The sequence below is a fragment of the Phoxinus phoxinus genome, assembly GCF_949152265.1.
Source record: "Phoxinus phoxinus genome assembly, chromosome: 14".
Classification (NCBI taxonomy): domain Eukaryota; kingdom Metazoa; phylum Chordata; class Actinopteri; order Cypriniformes; family Leuciscidae; genus Phoxinus; species Phoxinus phoxinus.
Window position 1 is genome coordinate 24649475 of NC_136889.1, and position 23017 is coordinate 24672491.

General features: G+C 38.1%; 1 protein-coding gene across 1 annotated transcript in view; it reads right to left on the minus strand.

The window, feature by feature from the left end:
• Positions 1 to 23017, minus strand: part of prkceb (protein kinase C, epsilon b) — a 104271-nt gene continuing 81254 nt past the window's right edge. The window contains exons 12-15 of the mRNA XM_079635718.1: positions 12319 to 12457; positions 10706 to 10894; positions 6829 to 6975; positions 1 to 2718 (exon numbers count right to left, since the gene is read on the minus strand). Of these exons, the coding sequence (XP_079491844.1) occupies positions 2572 to 2718; positions 6829 to 6975; positions 10706 to 10894; positions 12319 to 12457 (622 nt within the window). The 3' untranslated portion in view covers positions 1 to 2571. The remainder of the gene's footprint in view (positions 2719 to 6828; positions 6976 to 10705; positions 10895 to 12318; positions 12458 to 23017) is intronic.

Consider the following 23017-nt stretch of genomic DNA (forward strand, 5'->3'; position numbering starts at 1 on the left):
TAATTTATGACATCTTATTTAATAGGTTACAAACCGAACAATGCACATTCACATCCTTTGAGAACAGTACATTTGGCACATAGTAAAATGCAAATAACGACATGACAGTGACTAATGGTAAAGATGTAAAAAAAAAAAAACACGTCTTATGACATACTGTACATATGAAGCTGCAAAATACAATAAAAAAGAAATACATACACATTTATGATACTTACAGTGACATAAAACACTTGTATAACTTATATTAATATGCACTGTACCTCTGTATATACAAATATGTATTCCTTTGTGATACACAGATTCACGTTTAACCAAAGAGGTACTTTTTCATCTATTTTGCTTGAACATGTCAATGTGTTTCCTATAGTAATTTCAAAAACAGTAAAAATAAAAAATAAACATGTCACTCATGAAGTCCAAAATAACATTGTAAATTGCTCATCAGGGCACAGGTATTTGGCAGGTGCAGCTGTGTGAGTTTCCGGTTTTGCTCCGTGAAGGCCTTTAGATGGCGGTTCAGAAGGGCACAAATAAGTACGAACATGCTTCGAGAAAACAACCAAGCAAATGGGAAAAGTAAAAACCAGAAATGCAAAAAAAAAAAAAAAAAAAAATGAAATAACCAGTAAAATATGCAGTAAAAAAGTCAAAGCCTCAAAGTCAACGTGCATGAAAGTCGGCTTGAAGAGAAAGTTCCGATAGTATTTTCTTCCCTATTTTGACATATATATCTGAAACCGCTTCTTGAACAAGAAAAATAAAAGTAGGGCGGGACTTGATTTTGTCAATAGGGAATTGATTTGATGGTTGTGGTTTGCTATTGCTGTGATGTCATGTGAGTGACAGGTTGTCCTGCCCTCATGCCAGTAAACATGTCATCAGAGAAGAGAAGAGATGTCTGCAAGACGGAGGTGAAGTTATTTTGATTAAAGTTAATGAGGCAACATGATTTGTAAAATAATGATGTGCGTGGATAAATAATTTATAATAAATACGATTCTGCTAAATTCCATAAAAAATAAGAATTGTCGATTTTGATTTCATGGTGACTTTAAAAAATATATAAACAATCAGTCTGGATTGCATGTTAAAGCCTGGTGTTGGCAAAACCACGAACAAAAAAAAAAATCTAAACCAAAAACATATATAAACTCGCAATGAAATGTTTAAGATGTTGCATTTATTACAAATGCGGTCTTTATTATGAAATTAACTGTTTGGATTTTCTTTAAAACATTTTTACTAGTCTTGCTTGCATCACAGGTTGGGAGAAAGTCTAAGGTTGTGCAATGTTTAGAATGGAAGATCATTTGTATGCATTTAACTTTCTTTCTTTTTTTTGCCACAGGAGCTTAATATTTTGTCTCTTGTCTAACTAGAGTACATGAAAGACAGAGGCTGTAGCAACTGAAATAAAGGACCTGTGCTGGAAATCACATGACCTGACAACCTAACAATCAGCAAACAAAACAGACCGACTGTAAGAAACAGTGGAAATCAGAGACATTGAATCCGAAGGTGAAATGGAGAGGGGGGAGAAAAAAAATAAACGTTAGACCAACACACACACACACACACGCGCGCGCACACACACACACGCGCGCACACACACACACACACAATATTGCACATAACTGTTTCTCATATTCTAATAATATATGAGAATATCATAGGCATAACCATGCAGTAGATGATTAGTCTATTTCCAAAGTTCACAGGCTAACAATTAAGGTAATCAGGAGGACATGTATGTACTGTAGACTGTAGAGACATGATTGGCTACTGTCCTGACCCGTTCATTATGATGGGCATTGTTGCATTGTAGAGAAATCAACAGGTTTCACATCCTAGCAACAAAACAATCCAGTAATATAATGAACACACACATAAACACACACACACACACACACTAAAGAGGGGACATTTTGTAACCTTACCCTCCAGTATGTACACGCACACGCACACACATGCACAACACTTGTTTTGGCGACACGAGTATATGTCAATCCTGCTGCGATGGTCTCATGAAAGGCAGTTCTGAGTCTGTGCATCACCTTCCCAGTACCCTCCAATCCCTGTCTCTGGCTACCAGACCATCATGTGATCAGATCCCAATGCTGAGTGCTTTAAAACTCCCAGTTCACACGGTCAGAAGCATCACGTCTGCAATACAATCACTGGTTCTCTACATTTGTTTTTGTTTTTTTGCATTTTGAAACGGTGCTTATATAAATGTGTTGACTTCAGTGGTACCCTGACACACTGCATTGTGGGAGAAGAAATTAAACCTAAAGAGCTCAATCCATCTACTTTAGTGATGTCACATGAGCTCCTTTAAGTATAGCTCAGTGTGTTTTACATACATGAAATAAAGATTACTCTGTTTCATTTGGTGGACATGTGTGAGGATCTGTGTGTTTTTTGGGGGTTCAGCAGGAAAGATTGTAATGCCTAACTGTCTACTTTTAAATTAAAGCTAATGATGGTCTATAGCGAGCTCATGGGTGTTCACAGCGATCGCAGCGCACTTGTGTGCAAAGTACAGCGCAAGAGATGGAGGTTTTAGTTTTAAGACAGAGTCTCATCACCGAAGTAAGAGAAGCCTTTGAACTCGTCCTGGTTGATTTGCTTGATAATGGCGTCTTCTACCGGGGTGAGCACCGGCTCCTCACGGGTGAAGTCCTGGTCAAAATTGTTGACGTCTCTTTTAGTTTTCTGTGAAAGGAGAAGGAGAATGTGTGATTCATGAGAGATTTCAGGACAATAATACACAAAACCACACTTGCACATACACAAACACAGTGGGGACTTCAGCACTCCGACTGACCCGAGAAACACTTTCCCTGCCAATATTTCAGCAGTTACTATGCGTGTCATATTTCTGTCGACTGAACCAATGGTGCCAATCATCTGCGAATTAATCACTCTATGGAGACGTTATTTTCTTTTCAGTGAATCGTCCAAATTTCTTTGCAAAACAGTTTGAATCAATTCACATTCGTTCAGACCGCTCAATGAATCATCAGAAGCGATTTCTCACTCAGTAAAACACAGTATCTTCAAGTATAGTACTTGAAGAGCAAACAGTGTGGTATGAAGTGGACATTCAGCAACAAACAATTGAAACTAAAGGTTTCTTTTTGAGAGAAAACGTTGAGAAAAGTCAGCTTCTGCCGTGTCATGTTAATAAGCAGCCATTGTCCACCCATGCTGTTTTTCTATTTGAACGTGCTAGATGGATATATTTGAGCATTTTGATTTAAATGTTTCTGTTTTCAATAATTTAAAGGGGTAGCTCACTAATTTAAATAAATGTCATTCCAAACTCATATGACTTTGGATAATCTTTGAAACACAAATTGAGATATTTTTAATTTAAAAAAAATGAATCCATAAGAATCAAGTGGTTTAATCCAAGTCTTGTGAAGAGATTAAATTGATTAAGAAAACATTTCTATTCACATACAGTATAAACACACATACTGTACACTGGCTGCATCTGAAATCGCATTCTCTCTTGAGTAGGTCCTTATTTTGAATAAGTCACAAATGCTAAGAAAGTACGTTCTATATAGTGTGAGTGTGTGAATACCGAATGTAATCTGGACATACCACATTCACCATGTTGCCCTTATCTTGTGATCTACCAGCGTCAGTTGCGTCGCTTCACTGCCATTCCCAAATCCTCTGCCGTGGCCTCATGGGACAGTAAAGCGTCCATCGTATGCACACTTCAGAATCTCGCCAGAAGTAATAGGTCATCCGGGTATGTTTTGCCTACTCTTCAATAGGTACTGTGAATTCGGACATACTTCTTTTGTCACACACTCGGGAAGAATTCGATTTCGAACGCAGCCATTTAATGCATTACATATGGTTAAACACAGAAGCTTGTACAGGGGTCACGTGATTCCATTACACGCTATATAAATATTTATATGTAAGTATATTTAAGTAGTATCTATTATATAAAACTGGGATTTAAGGATAATTCCGGGATTTAACACCTTGAGTCTATATTGTAGTTTGTTTTGGATGAACAAGAGTGGTGGACAACATTTTTTTGACAATGGTTCCTCTCTCGAGTTTTTGACTATAATAGAATTGGCCATGGACCCATTTAACATGGGAGTCAATGGGCATGTCCGAAAATGTCATTAAAACAACCTTTAACATTAGTTTTCAAAACTGTGCAACTCACCGAGTGATTAGTGATGTTAGTTGATGTTCCAGAAACAAAAAGTGTTGCGAAATACAGTTTCTGTCGTGTTTTATTCGTCCTTTTGTAAAATCCCATTGAATTCTGTTGAAGGACTGAGTGCTCGTTAATATAAATGCGCTACCGGAAACGGAAAGGGGGCTGTTTACATTTGGTCGATGTAGTCTTTTTGCTCGCTTCCGTTTCTCATAAGGCTAGCGAGCAGAGCAACTGTGCTCCGGGAGAGTAAGCGAAATAAACAAACAAAACCTTGAAAATATTGAAAGACGTGACCACTGACCAGTGCAATATGAAGTTGAACTCGACTGTGACCGTGAGTGTCCCGCGAGACATAAACATCGGTTATCGCCATCAAGTGGTCGGGAGTGTGCTAACGCTTCAGATTCAAATATTGAGCGGAAGTTACACGGTTGTGAAGTGTCTGAAAAAATAGTTCCACTATAGCAAAATAAACGGATTGGAATCATATATTGCGACGATATATTGTTTATAATCATCAACGAACACCACTAACCACTCGGTGAGTTTAACAGTTTTGTAAACTAACATTATTGGCTGTTTTAATGACATTTTCGGACATGGCCATTGACTCCCATGTTAAATGGGTCCATGGCCAATTCTATTATAGTCAAAAACTCGAGAGAGGAACCATTGTCAAAAAAATGTTGTCCACCACTCTTGTTCATCCAAAACAAACTACAATATAGACTCAATGTGTTAAATACCGGAATTATCCTTTAAGCCAAGGATTATGGATTCGTTGTAGGACACCCTTTCTAAGTTTTTCTTATCTGGACATTCAATGGAGGGACAGAAACCTCTCAAGTTTCAATAAAAATATCTTAATTTGTGTTTCGAAGATTAACCAAAATCATGAAGGTGAGTAAATGATGACAGGATTTTCATTTTTGGATTAACCCTTTAAAATGTGTCTAGAGACAATTGATCTCAGTGATTGTTTGAAGTGTGTAATAGATGCATGAATGTCAGACATACTCAGACAATTAAAACTTTAGTTGAATTGTTACCTTTAGCAAATACATTTTTTCAACAACAACAACAACAAAACCTCAGATGAAATCCTGCAGGCACCCCTGTCCAAACATGCATTCACATATACTTCCATCTTTTTATATCATGGACTTACAATAATTTTGACACTTTTTCTTGGTAATCACTGGCACAGTGAAGAAGTGTCACCTTGTTTAAAACACAACACACACAAAATATATCTGTGCATGTTTTCCCCCCAACTATCCAGATCTCTCCTTTCCTTCACACCCTCTAAGGGCTCTCATCAGCCTTGTGAGCAGGCGTGAGAATGGGGCGGACGGACAGACCCCTCCTCACACTATCTGAGACGCATTCCACACACACTTACAGCAGCCAGCATGCATCTCTGTATCAAAGTACTGTGTCTGATGTGTGCTGAGAGTCTAAGAGCATCTCAGATATCCCGCTGTTCACACTACCAAAAACAGACGTGTGACACAAACACTTCAAAGAACCATGAGGGTCCAAGTACCGTAATGTTCTAGATAATAGTTTAACAATTAAACTAACAGTTTAACTCCAATATACAGAGTTAAACTGTGTCCTACACCTTATGTGATAAAGCGTCAAGCGGTATATACTAGTTCCTCAATAACAATCAGATTTTTATTCCCCTAACTAGTTGTAAATGCAAAAAAAGATGGTAAACAAAACATATTGTAGGTTATATGTTTTTATCTCTGTTACATCTCAATGGTTAATTCCCAGCCACAGTGAAATATCATTGGTCCAAAATGCAGAAAATAAGTATTCAATAAATATCAATAAAGATATCTGTCTATATATACAAAATATGCATATTATGTATACAAATATTATAATTTGACAGTGTAGGGTAACTGACTCAGTACATCATGTACACGAATTCGGGCACTGATAAGAACAGACCCTGACTCAGTATTTTATGACAAGTTATTGTTCTAAATCAATTCCCCTAGGAGAAAATGAATGGGATTTTTTTTTCATTTTCCAAAGAGTTGCTCCACTCTATTAAACATCAAATACATTCTAATTGGCTGTTATTTTGTCATTTTGCAGAAGTGACTTGACTTGTCCACACAAATGTATTGTGTCATGCCAGGTTAATGTTATACATAAACACACAATGGCTCTATTAACAGATTTTAACAATGGTTCAAGTTGGCGCGTTTTGTTTGAAAGTGCCTTCTGAGTGAACTGTGCTTATTAATGCAACCTTTTAAAATGAGCAAGTTGCTAAGATAACAACAAGCATAACAAATATTGGCCTATACTGCATAGCACACACATAAATTGAATAAAAGTCAGTTTTTAATTTAACAGCTATTTTAAACGATTATTGTTGATATTGAATGACTTATATTGAACACATATCTTTCTTTGTGACACATTGCATAGCATTCTGGGATTGACTTCTGTGGGAAGGATAAACGTACTGTCTGCCTTCGAATTTACAGCATAGCCATGTTGTCCACCTCGCATATGATGCCTTAAAATGCTGCCTACGTAGGCAGCGCACTAAGTTTTGTAACAGAGTGGACTGTCCTCAATATCTCACACACAATGATACTCACAATACGTGGTTTGAATGGCGGCTTGATCTTCCTCGTTTCCAGAAGTACCCAATCAATCTCTTTGAAGAATGGATGCACTTTAATAGCTTCCTCCAGTCCTTGGGACTCAACACAACCCAACCGCTTACTGGGACTCTTCGTCATGAACTAAACAATGGTGCGAAGAAAGAAGAAACGATTAGACAAGCAAAATATCAAAGATTTGGGTCATGATGCTGACAGCAGACATGTTAACCAGAAGACATATGCATTATGTTGAGTTGGGATGGTCAATGGTGATGTATGAGTGATGTAAGAATGCATACTGTGGAAGATGACCTGGGCTGACCATAGGTCATGTGACCACAGTGCCAGTGAGACAGATCGCAGTGTGCACGACACTATCCAAGACAAACAGACTGTGTTTCCCACAAAGCTTTACAAATAGGCAAAGGACGGCCAAAGTAAATCTTGGACATGTGAAGGAAAAAGGCGACACACACACACACACACACACACACACACACACACATACACACACACACACACACACACACACACACACACACACACACACACACACATTTCTTGGCTATTCACATTATTTTTTAAATATGGCCAATGTGTTGGAGTGTGTTCACGGTCCTGAACTGACCCGCATGTGCAAAAGAACAATAAAAAAGATGACAAGCAGCACGCTGTCATATGGAAGTAAACATAGAGGCCATTGAAGTCAACGTTTACGTGTTCATTTATAAGACGATGTGCCGAGTAAATTTGTGCGGAAGACACAGACGAGAATGATATATAATGTATAGTTTTCCCTGAAGTTTTGCTTGTATAGAGCGGTCACTGTGATTTTTATGAGCAGTGTTAACGCAAGTTACATAATCAGATTACTTTTTTCAAGTGACTAGTAATGTAACACATTACTTATAAATTTACAACAAAATATCTGAGTTATTTTTTTAAATAAGTAATGCAAGTTACTTTGTTTTCCCATTTATTGACTGACACTGTCCTCATGTTGAGAGAAATCATGAGTAAGTGCAGAGGCGTTGTGTGCGCTGTGTAAACATGATGGTTATTATAATTCTAGACTAAATTTGAGCCGACATTTACTCATCTCACTTGCACAAAAACAGATCTCGTATTCCTCAAAATGAATAAAACAGTGAAATGCAAACACAGAATATTATGCAAACCTGCAATAATTAAATATGTTAAATGACACAAATATTCTTTAAGTATTTAATCTCACTTTATTAATCAATGTCTTTGCTATTGACCTTCGATGATCCAAATCAACCATGCAAATAAGCAAAAATGACTTTAGATAAACATGACATGTTGAAATGTATTCTCCTGTATCCTATTCTTCTGCAATCCAGAATAACAGGATAGCTGAAAGTTTTGAGATGCGCCCTCTACTGTACAGGCGAGATGTGCATTTCCTTCAGCCTGAGGCTTATTCATTTCACTTTTGATGTGAAAGAGCCTTTACATTTGCCAAATCTTGGACTTTTAAAAACAAGCAAGCCTCCTAGTTTCCTTAAAAAGTAACTAAGTAACGGGCGTAACGCAAAATTGCGACGCATTCCTTTCCCCAACACTGTTTATGAGGTCTAACACCTCACTGTCCCTCCACTGTCTACCTTTGGAGGTGTCTTTTTATATATCAACCCGAGTGACTAAAAAACTACCGGTAGGCTATGTACTGTGAAGTAAAGTGTCTCCAGTCCACGTAAAATGTTGACGAACATCGATCTAGATTGACATAAAAGTCACTTGAATTCTGACTCTTCAGACTGAGGTCACATTGCAAAACACCGGACCTGATTTAGGACCGCATATGAAAGTGGCCTACATCAGAATTGAAAAGATCAGATTCCATGTGGTTTGTGCTGTTCACACTACACACACACACACACACACACACACACACACACACACACACACACACACACACACACACACACACACACACACACACCATGGGTGAATACTCGATTCTGATTGGCTGCGGGGTGTCCATTAAAAAGTGATGTAGGACAAGGAGTTCTAAAACCGTTAGATTTCGATTGTAAAACTAATTAAAATATAAACTAATGTTTTAAAAACGTGTTATTTGGCAAGTGAACATGGTATAAGCGGGTTAATGCCCTTCGAGGTGTCCATTGTCAGGTATTAATGATCTAAGTCAAATATGGGCCACTTTTGCCTGCACTCTGAATGTAGCCTATGAGTGTAACGCAGACTCTTAAACATAAAGAACACAAGCAGTCATGCATACAAATACACACAGAGAAACCAGTCAAACAAGCCAGAAAATAAATATGAGCAATAAGCATTGACAAAAAAGACACTGCCCACTGGAATTGCTTTACTATTGCATTGTTTCTCTTGGACAACGAGATGAAATGGAGAACAAAGTGAGACTTTTGCCGAAAAGGAATCAAAAAGGTTCAGCTAAATTCACCCTTCTGTCATTCCTATACAGTTTGACATATTTGGTTCTTTGGAACTAAAAAACATAATTGATAAAGAACATATAACACTAGTTGTATGAACTTGTGGTACTTCAGTTTTTATGTATTTTAATTTCCTTTTTTCAATTTTATTTTATGGAAAACAAAAGAGCTGCAAGATAATCTAAAATATTTAATTCTTTGTTCCACAGAAAAGAAGAAAAAAAAAGTGAGTAAATGTCTGACATTTAACATTTTGTCTGATATGTCATCTTCATTTATATAGCGCTTTTTTAACAATGTAGATTGATGTAGATGTCTCCCGTAGAGGTTTCTCCAACACCAAATGATCTGAGCTGTGCCATTCACGCTCATTTTATAGCTCGATACTTGTACTGTTTGTCAACAATCTGTGTCTATTTTTAATTTTCCAAAAGCATTTTAGGAAAAACATTTGAGACAAAGTATATAAAACATGAGCAATAAAAGGTTCCTCGGCTCTTTTTTATATGCACTGATCTTCAACAAACTCGTCTCCATACCGGCGTGACTCCGATCTAAAACCGGATGGAACAGGATAATATTCTGATTGTTCCAAACCAATCTGACTTCTGACCTATAATGTTGCCTAAATCATAATCATTGGCCTGTTCGGTCATTGGCCAGAGGAGAACTGGCCAGTCTGGGTTCTCCAAAGGTTTTTTTCTCCATTCTGTCCCCTGATGGAGTTTTGGTTCCTTACCACTGTCGCCTTTTTCACCTTTGTTGCCATTGGCTTTTGGCTTGCTTAGTTGGGGAAATTAAATGTAACATTTAATTTAATATTCAACAATAATATTGATCTGCCTGCATTGACACCATTATATGAAATATTCAACAATAATATTGATCTGCCTGCATTGACACCATTATATGAAAACTGAACTGAGCTGGACGATGACATCACGGTTTTCTCCAGAGCGGCTATATATATATATATAAATTAACTAAATTAATAACTTTTTCACAACAAAATGAAACATCACTGAACTCACTTAAGCTGGACTGTGACACTTTTTTCTTCTGGAAACAAACTTTGTTGCATTTTCCTGTTATCTCTGTAAAGCTGCTTTGAAACAATCTGTATAGTAAAAAACGCTATATAAATAAATTCGACTTGACTTAACTTAACCAATACGGACAGTTAAAACAGGAGGAACAAATGCAATGCTGCACTGCTCATCCTGAAATGAGACCTCTGAGATTACACAATCCAAAAATCCAGCAGAGAACACAAACAATCTGTTCTTTTCCCAGAAGAAGTGTAATTTTTCTAATCTGTCATCTTCTTTTGCTCTTCTATTACTTAACCACTCACTGGTTCATTCCAGAAGAGTGAGAGAGCAAGCAAAATTAATTCTTCGGAAAATTCCCTAAGAATGGACACGTACCGCTTTAAGAATGCTGACGGCCTCTTTGCTGAGCCACACGGGATATAGGACGTCATCATGGAGAATGGACTCAAAAAGGTCATCTTCATTATCTGCTTCAAACGGAGGCTGACCAGCCATCATCTCGTACATCAGCACACCTAGAGCCCACCAGTCCACTGATGGGCCGTACTCAAGCTCCTGCAAGATCTGCAAAAGACACATCACAACAAAGAGAATGTCATTTGAAGCTTACAACAGAATAACTGAGGATAGATCAAGTCCAGATCGAAGCACTTGTTCTGTGCTGATTTGGAGACAAAAACCGGCAGTTGTCTGTGAAGTTCTGCGGTCACTGATGGTTATTACTGTAAACAAAACACGAAAACTCATAGATCTGCATGTAATGAAAAACTAAGACTGAACTGAATATGGAAAACACTGAAAAACTACAATTATTTCATTGGGCAACATTAACGACACACACATCTGTGTCCGTAAAACTATTCTCAAGTAAATTGTCTAATTAATTCAAAATATGTACGAATAATAAATAAATAAATAAAACATAAAATTTAGTAAGAAATTCTGAGTATCTCGGTTTGTGCTTAATGAACGATGCTCACAGTATGAAAGCTGGTGATAAACGAATCAATCAGTAAATATCTGACATCAGTCAATTAACAAAAAATATTTAAAGGTACACTATGTAACTTTTTTGTTCCAAATTCAAAAGTCAATACATCATCAATCCTCCTTCCAAAACGTGTTTTCATCGTACCCTGATTCAATATGGTTAGCCTATTATAAGTGTTTATATTTTAGACCTAGCGGGATGGTTTCGCGGGAAATTGACATACGTCACTCGCCTGTGCATGTCTAGTCATTTTTGTAAATGGAGAAAAGTTGCTCCGGCTACTTTGACGCGTGTATGGCATAGGTTAGTAGTTGTCAAAACGAGCGAGAACGCTAAATCTAGAACATCCAGGGAATCACCCGTAAAAAAAAAAAAAAGAAGCCAAATAGAGGAGTCTACTTGCAAAAAGAGAACGCGACAGAGCTCGTAATAAAACAAGAATCAACATTGGCTTGGCTTTTTGAAATGTTGTAAAATGAGAAGGCGTGTTTTCTACTCAACAGGTGTGAATGGTATTTTATTGAACAGATACATTGTCATATATAGCTCTCTAACATTTTCAGTGTGTGAGATTGACCTGTTTTGTTGTTAAAGCTCCACCCTCTTCTTGAAAGGTGGCTGGAAGCAGCGCTCATTTGCATTTAAAGAGACACAAAAACGGCGTGTTTTGCTCACCAATTTTACTTTGGCAATTTTAACATGCTATATAAAATGATCTACTGTGGAGTATTTTGAGCTAAAACTTCACATACACACTCTAGGGACATCAGAGACTTATTTTACATATAAAAGGGGCATATTAGGTCCATAACAGCATAACAAACACAAATGCCCGGTGAACACTCGATAGTCTAATTTTCTGCTTGGTCCTAATCAAAGCTATAGTAATATTATTATTTATATTGTTTCTTAGCTTTGATGAGAACCAAGCAGTAGAAAATGAGACTATTGAGTGTTCACTGGGCATTTGTGTCTGTGAAAGTGTGAAATACTGTACCTCTGGGGCAATATAATCTGGTGTGCCACAGAATGTTGTGGTCGTGATGCCATCCAGGATTCCCTCCTTACACATGCCGAAGTCTGCCAGCTTACAGTGACCTTCTGCGTCCAACAGAATGTTGTCTAGTTTCAAATCCCTGCCAAGAAAATTGAAGCAAATGTAACAAACAGCAATATAATCCCAATATGTAGCATGTACTAGAATATCCGTATATTCGTGGCACACATGGATTTCTGTGAAGAATTTGGTGAAGGTTAACTTTGAATGAACTTAAACGGACATCTTTATCTTTAAAACATACCAATCTTTATTATCTCATCTCTGCTTTCTACCATACATTTTGATCCTATTAATCGTAAATTGAAATTTAATAAAAGAGCAAAACATCTTGCCAACTTAAACATCCTGAAACAACTGATGCATGATTCAGATTCTGGATGTCTCTCTCTCTATCCAAATATTAAGCAACACTTGCAACACAGCCGGTGAATCATTTACTGACACTCATATCCCTGATATTAGTTTGATCAAGCGAACACTAATATCCTGATGTCCGCCTGTGCACACGGACAGAATTTTAGTAAATTAAAGGTCCAAGTATCAAGCCAAAGTTACCACATTTAATTGTATTAATTTTTTTAAAGCGTTTTTTCTTAGCTTTGAAATGGAATAAATAAAAATACAGTTAAACATGGCAAAGACTGATAAGATGTCTCTTTACTAGATGACCAAAGTGGAGGTTAATAACATTACACTAAAATAGATTTAATTGGATGTAAATGATAAGTAAAACTCATTGCAGTGTAAAAAAGTACCATCTTTATTCTTTAACACTGCAAAGAGTAACACTGTAAATATTTTAACATGAAAAACCCATTTAAATGGATTCAAATGTACATATTCTGATTGCGAGAATTTTTTTCATCAAATTAAATTGATTAATCTCTAAACAGTGTACAGTACGTTGAATTCAGAACAACAGTGAAGCATTTAATGACAGTGAATTAAAAAAGTACGACACTTAGGAAGCTACATTTATACGTTTTAATGCAGTTTACTAATACTCTAATGAGAGTTATTTGACCTGTAGTTGCAAAGTTACCATCAAAATAACGTATAAGTTTAAAAGATTTCTGGCCAGATTGCAAGAGTTTGAGCACTCGGGATGGGGCTATACAACACAAAAAAAAGTTTGAGAAACACTGGTTTATTGAGCGTGCTCTACTATTAAAGACTCGGGCACAGCATGTACCCGTGGAGTGATTTTAACCAGCACAAAAGGAAGGTAAAGAGAGACAGAAAGAGTGAAAAAAAGAAAAGGAGAGAGCGAGATGATAAGGTGCCACTGATGAAAGACAACAAGGAGTTGGATGAAACCAGTCGGATTGGGGTTTGATGGTTGATTGCAACAAGAATGTCAACATCACTTCGCAGGATGTCATTCAGTCAAAGGTGTTTTCATAAAACCATCCTCACGGAAAAGGGAGGGGAGCGTCGGGAACCCTTACGCAACTGTTCCCTTCCAGAAAGGCACGTTCCTGTTGGTCTGAAAAGTTGGTGCGAGGGGCTTCATTCCTCTCTGTCTTTCCCCACCAAAAGTGTTCGATCACTCTTAACATGAAGAAGTGTGGGGAAAAAAAAGCTTTTAATGAATGTTGGAAAGATGCACCGTGAGAGACCCACTTCCCAAACTTAAGATACACTTCTTGCTTGAGGAGTTAAACCCATATTTGTTATTAATGACCCTACAAGTTTGATTAAACCATCAAAATATGAGGAAAATGATTTATATATTTTATATATTGGGTAAGAACAAGACACCAAACTTGGTTAAGATGTTAATCTGACAAAATTATTTAGCAAAAAGGCTACAGGTTTTATTTTACGGCAAAAAACTAACAAAACAAAACATAAAAACAAAAAGCTTAGGAAACTCCAAGCATGACTATGCAATACACTTACAAAATCTGAAACTAAATTTGACTAATATTTTAATAAAGAGCAACAATGTCAATTTTGATCGGCCGGACATGACTTTTGGCCACTACTGTAGCTTAAATTAGTTTTAATTTTATATTTTTAATATAAACACTTCCATTTGAGATTTACTATAATTTCAAAGTGTGGAAAAATAGTACAAATAACAAATTGGTAGGTGTGTCTAACCTTTAGTGAAGGTGCTCAAAAAGAAAGGGGTAGAAAGTTCACGAGATGTGTCTATTGTCCTCTACCCACATGCGCTTCTACATCACAAGATGTTCCAGAATTGTCCATCTCTCCATCTGTCTCTTATTTCTGTCTCTCTTTTTCTCTCTCTATCCAGTCCTATCCTACAGTAGTCTACTTTCCAACGTATCCTGGTCACGTCGCTCTCCCTCTCTTTTCCAAGAAAGAGACTTTAATTCATCAGTGAGTTTCATTTGTTGATATAGATTATATGACATTGCTACATTGGCAGCTCTTATCTGTCCCCTTTGAAGTGCATGAATGGTGAATGCTGCTCTCGTTTTCGCATTTATTTTCCAATCTTTGTTTTTTTTTTCCAGAGTTTGATTGTGACTTTCTAAGGTTGCAATGTGAGGCTTTGTCTTTGAGGCCCCCATATGGAAAAAAAAGACAGACAAACATTTCATACAATGCAACTGCAATTCATGTATTATCTCTGTTATACTTAACAATTGTATCTTATATTTCATTTGTTTCAGTCTATTTATAAACCCATATAATCTACTACTATCTATGCATTCTATCTCTTTAACCATAATAAAAATGTACCTTTAAATATGCAAATAAACCACCAGTAGGGGGCGGCATATCGCTGTCTTAACGAGTGAGTCATTGAATCAAGTTCCGATTCATTCAATGCCGCTGATTCATTCAGGTATGGGTGAGTTGTTGAGTCAATTCATTAGAATGATCCGTTCAACAATTCGGATTCATTCGTTTCATTAATTATTCTTTTTTTAGCTATATTTCGTTCTTCCGGTTTAAAAAGTTGAATCAACATCTTGAAAAGTGAGGTACAGGCATTAATTCAGAGTGGTAATTGGCAGCTGAGGATGAAGAGTACGTGTCTACGTCTTCAGTTTCTGAGCTTTTCTCTGAATTATTCATTGGAATTAACTATTTTGCTGTATTATGCATAAAATCCCATTAGAGCAGAGAATTCAACTGTGACAAAAGACCAGTTCAGCGCTGTTCGTTCACCCCTGACTGTTCAGCTTTTAACACAACTCACAACTCATATGTGCCATTTGTTCCGTGATTTAATGATGCTCCTAAACATAATGAAAATAGTATCAGACCTTTTAAATGTTCTTCCTAATTTGTCATAGACCAATAGCTCTGCAAATGTATAATGCTGACTTGTAAGGAATAATTTATCAGCATGAATTTTAGAGTTTGTTGTAAAAATCTATATGTATTCTTTTTCATTATAGTGTAGTGAAAACCTCAGCAATAAGACATGAGTATGAGATTAACTTATGTATTACATTTTACTAGAGCTCCTTTCATTTGTAAGGAAATAGTGACATAAGAACACAAGTCAGAAAGCAGAGAAAGACAGAGAGAGGGGAACAGCAGCAGACTCAGTTTAGAGCATTTCCTGTGTTTCAAGTGAATCCTGAGAAGTTATTTTTTTTTCCATTACGTACACAGCAACCTCTCTCTACTAAAAAAACGTGCTAAAAAGCTGAAAAATATGCACTTTTTCAAAAGCACAACAAGCTATTCCATTAAGAAGGACATGACGCACACCTCTTTAACATAATGTTAAAAAGTTCAAATTAAAAGTAATGGGTTTTGTACAATCTTTTATTTTAACAATCATGTTTTTTTAATTCATTAAATGAATATATATTCATTGTGACTATCTATCTATATAAAGATATTAATTATATATACACATTTTAAAATGTTTTATAATTTTATTCAGCGTAGATGCGTTCAAAAAGAGAGTAGACACTTTTAATGTTACAGAAGATTTCCATTTCAAATAAATGCTGTTCTTTTGAACTTTCTATTCATAAAGTAATCTATGTATCATGGTTTCCACAAATATGTTAAGCAGCACAACTGTTCTTTTTTTTTAATGAATAATAAGAAATATTTATTGAGCACCAAATCAGCATATTAGAATGATTTCTGAAGAATCATGTGACATTAAAGACTGAAGTAAAGATGCTGAAAATCCAGCTTTTCCATCACATGAATAAATTATATTTTAAAATAAATTAAAACAGAAAACAGTTATTTCAAATATTTCCCAATATTATTTTTAACTGTATTTTAAATGCAGTCTTGATGAGCATGAAACTTCTATTTTAAAAAATCGACCCCAAACTTTAACGCATGTTTGTTGAGGATTGTTCTCAAGATATCTTCTATATCTTCAGATGTCATGCAGTGATTTACATACCCATATATCATGGTCAGCATGAATGAAGCTTGTGAAAACTAAGTTAGTTGGGCACACCTGGAAGATTACCGAGCAACATCTGCATGACCTATTTCATATATTAGAATATATAATGCATAACAGAGAAGCAAAATTTTGCATATAAGTGGATGGAAAGGAACAAAAATCAACCAATTATTGTTTTGCAATCAGTGCAAAACACAACTTGTTCACAAGGTTACAGTGATTAGTAATTATAGGGGCTGTGACAGCCTCTTAGTCCATACTTAGTACATAGAGAGGAAGTTGTTTACTAAAGTAAAGGCGTATTTTTGAATGTGCTCTTGGGTTAATATCAATTAGCTCTTACACAATGTGGATCACAGTTATACGTATTGTAGGAAAAGGAACATTACCTCAATTGTATTATGTTCCTTTTCAGGTGAAAGGTCACAAAGATCACACAAAAGCAGATCTCGCAAGTACAAGGTGTCTAAATACTACAATAACTACCAGCTCACATGTTCCATCACAAGCCCTTCAAAGTCTCAGCACTTTTGTGCTTTCCATGTCCTGCCAAGAATACAGCACCCATGTTACACCGTTACAAAATCCCTCAAGAGCCACAGGTCAACAAAAGATGGGTAATCAAGCAGAGGAGCCACATCTATGCCACCTGCTCTTACCATCTATTTTTAGATGTCGTGAATCTGAACAAACAACCAAAGCAGCCACTTGCAATCTACAGCAGAGAAGTCAAGATCAAACATGCCCTCTTTAACCAGATCAAACTTCCGTGCTTTTAATCAAAACTGCCACCATGTCCTTCATCGATAGGGAGAAGAATACTACACCTGCACATTTTGTTCTAGAATGTTCTGCATTCTGTTTTTTCCCCCCGTCCTGGTATGTGTGGCAGGTCACCGGGAGGTGGAATTAGTTCACATGGGGGGGGAAATGCAGTTCTGCCATTCGCTTGAACATGTCTTCTGACACGCAAGGTCTCCTACAATGTAGGGCTTTCCCAAAATGAGGCAAGACAAAAGGGAGAATAATCTGGAATTTGTATGTATTGCCGGTGGAAATGATTTTCACAAGTTTTAAATTATGTCGTCATAGAGCTCTGCCTTGGACCAATTACAGGGACATTATTACTCGAGCAACCAGAGCTAGTTGTCATTCTTTTTACCTAATTTAAACTTTAAAGTCCCTGTAAAGGCAATAAAAATAAAAATAAATTCTAAACACATTATAAATGTTAGAAATGTATTGCTAAAACATATTACAAAGACTGTGAACTGTGAAGTACTGAATTGTGGAGTTAGACCGTTAAACAGTTTTTCACCATTGCTGTGTTCCGGATTTTTTGGGTGAGGCTAAAACGGGGGCTCGATGACGCACTGGAGCCAATGAGCTCCTGGCCCCGTCCCTACTTGATGACGCACTGGATCCACTGACGCTGGCCCCTCCCCTAACAATAGAGCACATTCACATCAGTTTGCCGCTCAATCGCGAGTTACTGTCAGTACTATTAGTTACTACAGCCTACAGTTTGCTAGCTATGCCTTCATCACGGACTTCGTCTGTTACTGGTGAATGGGTGAATTCTAACTGGTGAATTCATCCTGCCGTCGCGCCGACAACTGTGCCATCATCGGCAGTGCGTGCCCACCAATGAGTCTAAGTTGCCTTGTGTGCTTATGTTTAGTAGGTAGTCGTCCACAGTTGAGTGTGGCGACCGCGACTGCAGCTTTCCTGCGAGTGGGCGTGGTTTCAGCGCAGCCAGCGGACACGCCCCCAGCGTTTGAGAGCAGAGAATACTGCTCATTTTTTTCAAGATTGTGATAGTTTATTTTATGTACTTGCCGGCTTTTTTATCATTCAAATTTGGCTGGGTGGCTAATAACAAATTTTTCTGTGGTGTGACAAACTCAGAACACATACTTAATTTTGACTTTACAGGGACTTTAAAAACCTAAAATACTGGCAACAAAAAAGCGTGTATTTCACTGAACACATTGACACAATAGAGGGGCACGTTGTCACGCTCAAGTTCAGATTTATTTCTCTAGCGCATTTTGAACAACCTTGGTTTACCAAAGTGCTGCAGATAATACATAAACACAGTTACAGAAGGTTATACGCACGAGAAAAGATGAATTTGAACTCAGACACCATGGGAGCAGCTCTAAAAGATCATGGCATAATGGCTATTCCACAGCCTGAGGCCTTGAGGGGCTAGATTGTTGAAGGCCTTGGAAACAAATAGCAACATTTTAAAATCAATATCGAACTGGTAGCCAATGCAGGTAGGCATTAATAGCCAGTAAGACAGGCGTAATATGACCACATTTGTGACTGCCCATGAGCAGACACATTTTGGACTATTTGAATGCGGGAAATGTTAGAGAAGTAACCCATTAAAAAATGATATATGCTATATGGATACTGTTTAAAGACAGTGATTTGAAACTCTATTTTGAAATAATAATACACACATAACACCCTTTACAACGTATTTCGGTTTAAAATATATTATTGGCTCTTTAATGACTAACGGAGCGCACACACACACACACACACACACACACACACACACACACACACACACAATTGACATTTTCTAGCCACTAACCCTACGCTTAAATCTACCCATCACAGAAAACTTTCTGCATTTTTATATTTCAAATAACATAATTTAATATGATTTATAAGCTGCTTTCCTCATGGGGACCAAAAAGTGTCACCACAACACACACACACACACACACGCACACGCGCACACACACACACACACACACACGCACGCACACACACGCACACACACGCAACACACACACACTACTGTTTAAAAGTTTGTCGTCAAAAAGAAAAAAAAATTCACTGAAAGAAAATAATACTTTTATTCAGCAAGGATGTCTTCAATTGATCAAAATAAGTCAAAAATGACCATATTAAAATTACAACATAAAAATTGTGAATTAAAATCTCCCTTCATTATACAGTTGAATCTTCTCTGGCTGTATGTCAGTGTGGGTTCCTTATACTGTTCATTATCAATGTGTAGCAAGTTTCTCAATGTAACAACTAACCCCAATCTTCCCTATACACAGTATTGAACAAATTGCCTTATACAGTATATTCAAAGTCCACACAGACACACACAGACAGATGAGTGACATGTTTGTATGTCCCTAGTGAGACATTGGTGTCTAGAACACCATGTTATTTTGTGATCCTCATCTCCTGTATGAAGTACCTGTACAATTTAAGTTTCCTTTGTTTTTTCCTGTGCTGAGCTAGAGCGAAGACCGAGCCAGATTACATGAGCCCTCCGATCAATCAATCTCCCAGTATGCTTTGCTCTAAAATGACCTTCATTGAGGGTGGAGCTCTAGTCCAGTGATTCATGGTCTAGTCGTCATCATCAGGTAATCAACGGAACTGGCGCCTGAGCCGATCTGAGGTGTATGTGTGTGTATTGTTATTCTTATAACACACAATAAGCCATTCATATAGACCGAATCACATCCTGTCTACTTTCTTGCCAAATAAACATCATGTCAGCGATTGTAAGCCTAAACAAGGGGTCAGACGAATGGAAGGTGGGTAAGAGACATGAATGGATGTCATGGCAGTCGTCCAACACACTGTGTTCTTAAATAGATCCTGCTCATGAAGTGAATGGAGGGGGTTTTAATTATTATTTTTCAGGAGACTCACTCTGTGCTCTAAATGAGCAATGAACCTGACAAAAATATATATTTTTGTCACATGTAAAGGCTGTAATGTTGGCGAGTATGACGAGTTCCATGTTTTATTTCACGTTTTGGTTTCTTGTACCTTGCAATAATCCAAATAAAGTCCATATGACCAAATGGTTACATTTTCTTTTTGTTGAACATACCAACAACATGGTGTATGAGTCTCTAGAGTAGCTAACAGCAGAGATTATTGTACATTTTAAGCGGGAAAATAATAAACTCAGTGTAATTAGAACCACCGGACCTCTGCTTGAACTATATGTCTCCTACCTTCATAAGACCTCCCAATTTCCCTTCAGTCTCTGAAAGTCTGGGTTCAGGAAGGCCAGTGTGGGGAGGAGGTTGATTTAATTCAATACAACATTAAACTCCAAATGAGATTCTTCCTGCCCAAGACCAGAAAGAGCTCAGGACCAGGCCGAGAATGGGTGGGTGAGGAAACTCACAGGTCACTGGGTTCAGTGAGGGCCAGGGGGGCGACAGGAAGAAGGGGTCATGATGACTTGGGCTCCCAGCGTTGTGTGACATTATTCTATTGAAACAGCTACAAAACCTGTGCAATTGAATCTGTAAAATTACAAAGGAATCTGCATTACATTTTCTAGTCATACTGTCCAAAAAATATCATAAGTTTGCATGTTGTATTGGTGTCATGCATACGATTTTAGAATGAAATGAACTCGCAGCGCTCACTTGCGCATGCGTCGCGAGTGAGCGCTGTGTTTGTGTTTGAAGCTCCGTCGACTTGATTCATAAATCGTTGATTTTGTTCTTTACACTAATTTAGAAACGAGCATTTTCTATTTTTCCAGCGTGTGAACATATCTCCGATACTACTCTCTATAAAAAACAATCGGATTGCTTTGATATCGCTAGTTATATCCAACTTTCCGAACTTCCGTTACTATCTCTAACGATAGCCCGCTAGCATTGCTCGCGTGGCCTCGCCTATCGACCGTCTTATTTACACTCGAATCACTGAAATCGCTCTGTTTGTGTTGGAGTTTGTGTTTGTGCTTGTGCTTCGAATCGCTTGTTGTGTTTGAAGTTTGTGTTTGTGCTTGTGCTTCGAATCGCTTGTTGTGTTTGAAGTTTGTGTTTGTGCTTGTGCTTCGAATCGCTTGTTTGTGTTTGAAGTTTGTGTCTGTGGTCGAACCGCTTTGGTTGTGTTTGGAGTTTGTGTTCGAATCGCTTAACTGTTAACGTTAGTTTGTGAGCGTGTGAACATATCTCCGATACTACTCTCTATAAAAAACAATCGGATTGCTTTGATATCGCTAGTTATATCCAACTTTCCAAACTTCCGTTACTATCTCTAACGATAGCCCGCTAGCATTGCACGCGTGGCCTCGCCTATCGACCGTATTATTTACACTCGAATCACTGAAATCGCTCTGTTTGTGTTTGAAGTTTGTGCTTGTGCTTCGAATCGCTTGTTTGTGTTTGAAGTTTGTGTCTGTGTTCGAACCGCTTTGGTTGTGTTTGGAGTTTGTGTTTCGAATTGCTTAACTGTTAGTTTGTGAGCATGTGAACATATCTCCGATACTAACATTACTCTCTATAAAAAACAATCGGATTGCTTTGATATCGCTGGTTATATCCAACTTTCCGAACTTCCGTTACTATCTCTAACGTTAAGTTAGCCCGCTAGCATTTGCACGCGTGGTCTCGCCTATTGACCGTCTTATTTACACTCGAATCACTGGAAGGATACGGGTTCTATCCATGATTTCAGTCCTAAATTAGTAGTGATATTGGTAGCATCACTGCTAATTTATTGTTCATCTGTCATAATGGCGAATATATCGGATGTGTGTCTACCTCTGAGTGCAGGTGAGGACACGTTTGAGCTGCATGCGGTGCGGCTGGAGCTGGAGTCCGAGGAGAAGCAGATCCGTGATCTGCTGGGGAGGCAGGCCGAGCTGCGAGACCGACGATCAGCGCTTGAAGCATCACGCGCCGATGCTCACAAGTCAGTGGTTAGTAACTTTTCGACTCCGGCCTCCTCTACTCCGTGTATTTCTCTGCACAGGACCCGAGCACCCCTGGTTTCGTTTACCCCGACACCGACACAGCACCATGGACCCTGGATGATGCCACAGCGGAAGACACGAGCCAGGACCAGAGCAAGGACCTCTCCGCCCCTCCCGGTCTTCGAGATCTCCACCCGGAACCGCTTCTCCCCTCTTCGCGAGACGGAACGCGACGACGCTGTGATCATCGGCAGTTCCATGGTCCGGCATGTCCGCGCTACCTCAGGTAAAGGTATGGTGCGCACTCACTGCTTTCCTGGTGCTCGTGTTCTCGATGTCGCTGCGCAGGTCCCCGAGATCCTGAACGGTGACGAGCGCGTCGGAGCTGTCGTGCTGCACGCGGGGGTGAACGACATCAGGCTGCGGCAGACGGAGGTTCTGAAGAGGGACTACAGGAGCCTGATCGAGACGGTACGCAGAACATCGCCTGAAGCAAAGATCGTCGTGTCTGGACCGCTTCCCACGTACCGACAAGGACAAGAAAGGTTCAGTAGATTGTT